Source organism: Tinamus guttatus, unplaced genomic scaffold (assembly GCF_059628265.1).
Source record: "Tinamus guttatus ecotype Peru unplaced genomic scaffold, ASM5962826v1 Tinamus_guttatus_pri_ptg000106l, whole genome shotgun sequence".
NCBI lineage: Eukaryota > Metazoa > Chordata > Aves > Tinamiformes > Tinamidae > Tinamus > Tinamus guttatus.
Window position 1 is genome coordinate 1,679,692 of NW_028288640.1, and position 2,333 is coordinate 1,682,024.

The 2,333-nt window shown below is 52.6% G+C and overlaps 1 protein-coding gene across 1 annotated transcript; it reads left to right on the forward strand.

Moving 5' to 3' along the window:
• Positions 1–964: 964 nt before the first annotated feature.
• LOC148595407 (olfactory receptor 14J1-like) lies at positions 965–1,885 on the forward strand. The gene has a single exon (XM_088520949.1). It carries the CDS (start codon positions 965–967, stop codon positions 1,883–1,885), a length of 921 nt encoding a protein of 306 aa, XP_088377075.1.
• The last annotated feature ends 448 nt before the right edge of the window (positions 1,886–2,333 follow it).

Consider the following 2,333-nt stretch of genomic DNA (forward strand, 5'->3'; position numbering starts at 1 on the left):
CTGCCTCCTCTGCAGCCAGACCTGCAGCAGAGGAGAGGGGCAGCTCTCCTGCCACAGGCACATTGCCTGCTGCCCCACCAAAGGGCTAAGAGGGACTGCCCTGCGACGTCCCCCTCGGAGAGGTGACATACCCAGCTGGTAAACTGAAACTTTTCCAGAAGGCCTCTCTGTCCCTCTCCTTGCCTCCCTTGGCAGCACATTTATGGTGTTGCTCCTTGTTTCCCCTCCCGTCCATGCTTTTCCTGTTCTTGCTCTCAGCTTTCTGCAGCTGGATGTTTTCAGCTGCAGTTCAGACACTGATGCTACAGGTTGTGGAACAGAGGGGTCTGCGTGGGAGTGAGGTTTCACAAGCCCCCTTTTGTCCTGTGGAGCTCCTGGAAATGCAGCCTGTGAGCCTAGCAATTGCACTGACTCTCCCTTAAGGAGAGCCCGTCTTCAGTGCTAAAGCTCCTTTTGCTGTTTTCCTGTGGTGTCCTGCCAGGCTCCAGAAAGGCTCTGCTGTCTCATGGCCTATCTGTGATATCTGAGCAATGTGTGAGGAAGCTGCCGAGATGCTGAGGGTATGGAGGTGGTGGTGGGAGGCTGTCCATGAGCAGCTGAAATGAGCTCTGTGTCATTCCAGATTGTGGAGATCTCCCTTAGGTGTGTGGAGAAAGGGTAAGAAATTTGGAGATGGGCACTTTGAAACTGCACAGCTCTGCTCTCAGCAGAGCCTGGTCTCCTTTGAGGGCAGCATAATGAACACGATGATCCTCTAGCTCAAGGAGACATGAGTACAGTACAGAGGGGAACAAGACTAATAGATAAACAAGATAAACGGCACTAAGGTACTATTACTAAAGGGAGGTACTGGAGGACAGTGTCGGACAACTGAATGACTTCAGGGCTTTTGTCTTCAAAAGTTTCTCTTAACTTCTCCATGTCTTCTATTCTTTAGACAGGCCCACATGACTGGAGGGAGCTAATGTCCAACAGCAGCTCCCTCAACGAGTTCCTGCTCCTGCCATTTGCAGACAGGCGGGAGCTGCAGCTCTTGCACTTCTCGCTCTTCCTGGCCATCTACCTGGCTGCCCTCCTGGCCAACGGCCTCATCATCACAGCCGTAGCCTGCGACCACCGCCTCCACACCCCCATGTACTTCTTCCTCCTCAACCTCTCCCTCCTTGACCTGGGCTCCATTTCCACCACTGTTCCCAAAGCCATGGCCAATTCCCTGTGGAACACCAGGGCCATTTCCTATTCAGAATGTGCTGCCCAGATATTTTTCTTCTACTTCCTGTTTGGAGGGGAGTTTTCTCTCCTCACAGTCATGGCCTATGACCGCTACGTTGCCATCTGCAGACCCTTGTATTATGGGACCCTCCTGGGCATCAGGGCTTGTGTCAAAATGGCAGCAGCTGCCTGGGCCAGTGGTTTCCTCAATGCTCTCTTGCACACTGGGAACACATTTTCCCTACCACTCTGCCAAGGCAATGTGGTGGAGCAGTTCTTCTGTGAGATCCCTCAGATCCTCAAGATCTCCTGCTCAGACTCCTACCTCAGGGAAGCTGGGCTTCTTGTGGTTAGTCTTTGTTTAACTTTTGGGTGTTTCACTTTCATTGTGGTGTCCTACGTGCAGATCTTCAGAGCTGTGCTGAGGATCCCCTCTGAGCAGGGCCGGCACAAAGCCTTTTCCATGTGCCTCCCGCACCTGGCCGTGGTCTCCCTGTTTGTCAGCACTGTAGTGTTTGCCTACCTGAAGCCCCCCTCCATCTCCTCCCCATCTCTGGATCTGGTGCTGGCTGTTCTGTACTCGGTGGTGCCTCCAGCAGTGAATCCTCTCATCTACAGCATAAGGAACAAGGAGCTCAAGGATGCCCTGAAGAAACTCATCCAATTGTTATAATGTCAGCAATATCTGTACTGGGGTTTTTTTCATCAAAGATATGTGTTGTTTTTCAATTTATTTCTTACTTTTGTTGTGTTACATTCCTGTAAAGGAAAATAAATATTCTGTTTCATGCTCTTTGTCCTCAAGAATCTCTCACATGAATCTTAGGCATGTGCAATTCCTACAGAGTCAGTTTCCCACCATGACAAGCAGACAAGCATGACAAGCATGTCCCACCAAGACAAGTTGCTGGAGGGGCTGCAGGTCCAGGGCTCTGGGGATGTGCTGGGCAGCAGGGTGGGTATGGAGGGACTGCAGGCAGGCAGGGAGGGGACCTGCTGGGCACAAGAGCTAGGGAGACAGGGAGTCTCCTGCACATGCTGACTCTGGGCAGTGCTGCCAGGCTGCCACGAGCTGCCTCCATCCCAGGAGCTTGGCCCCGCTCAGGAGCAGAGGCCCAGCT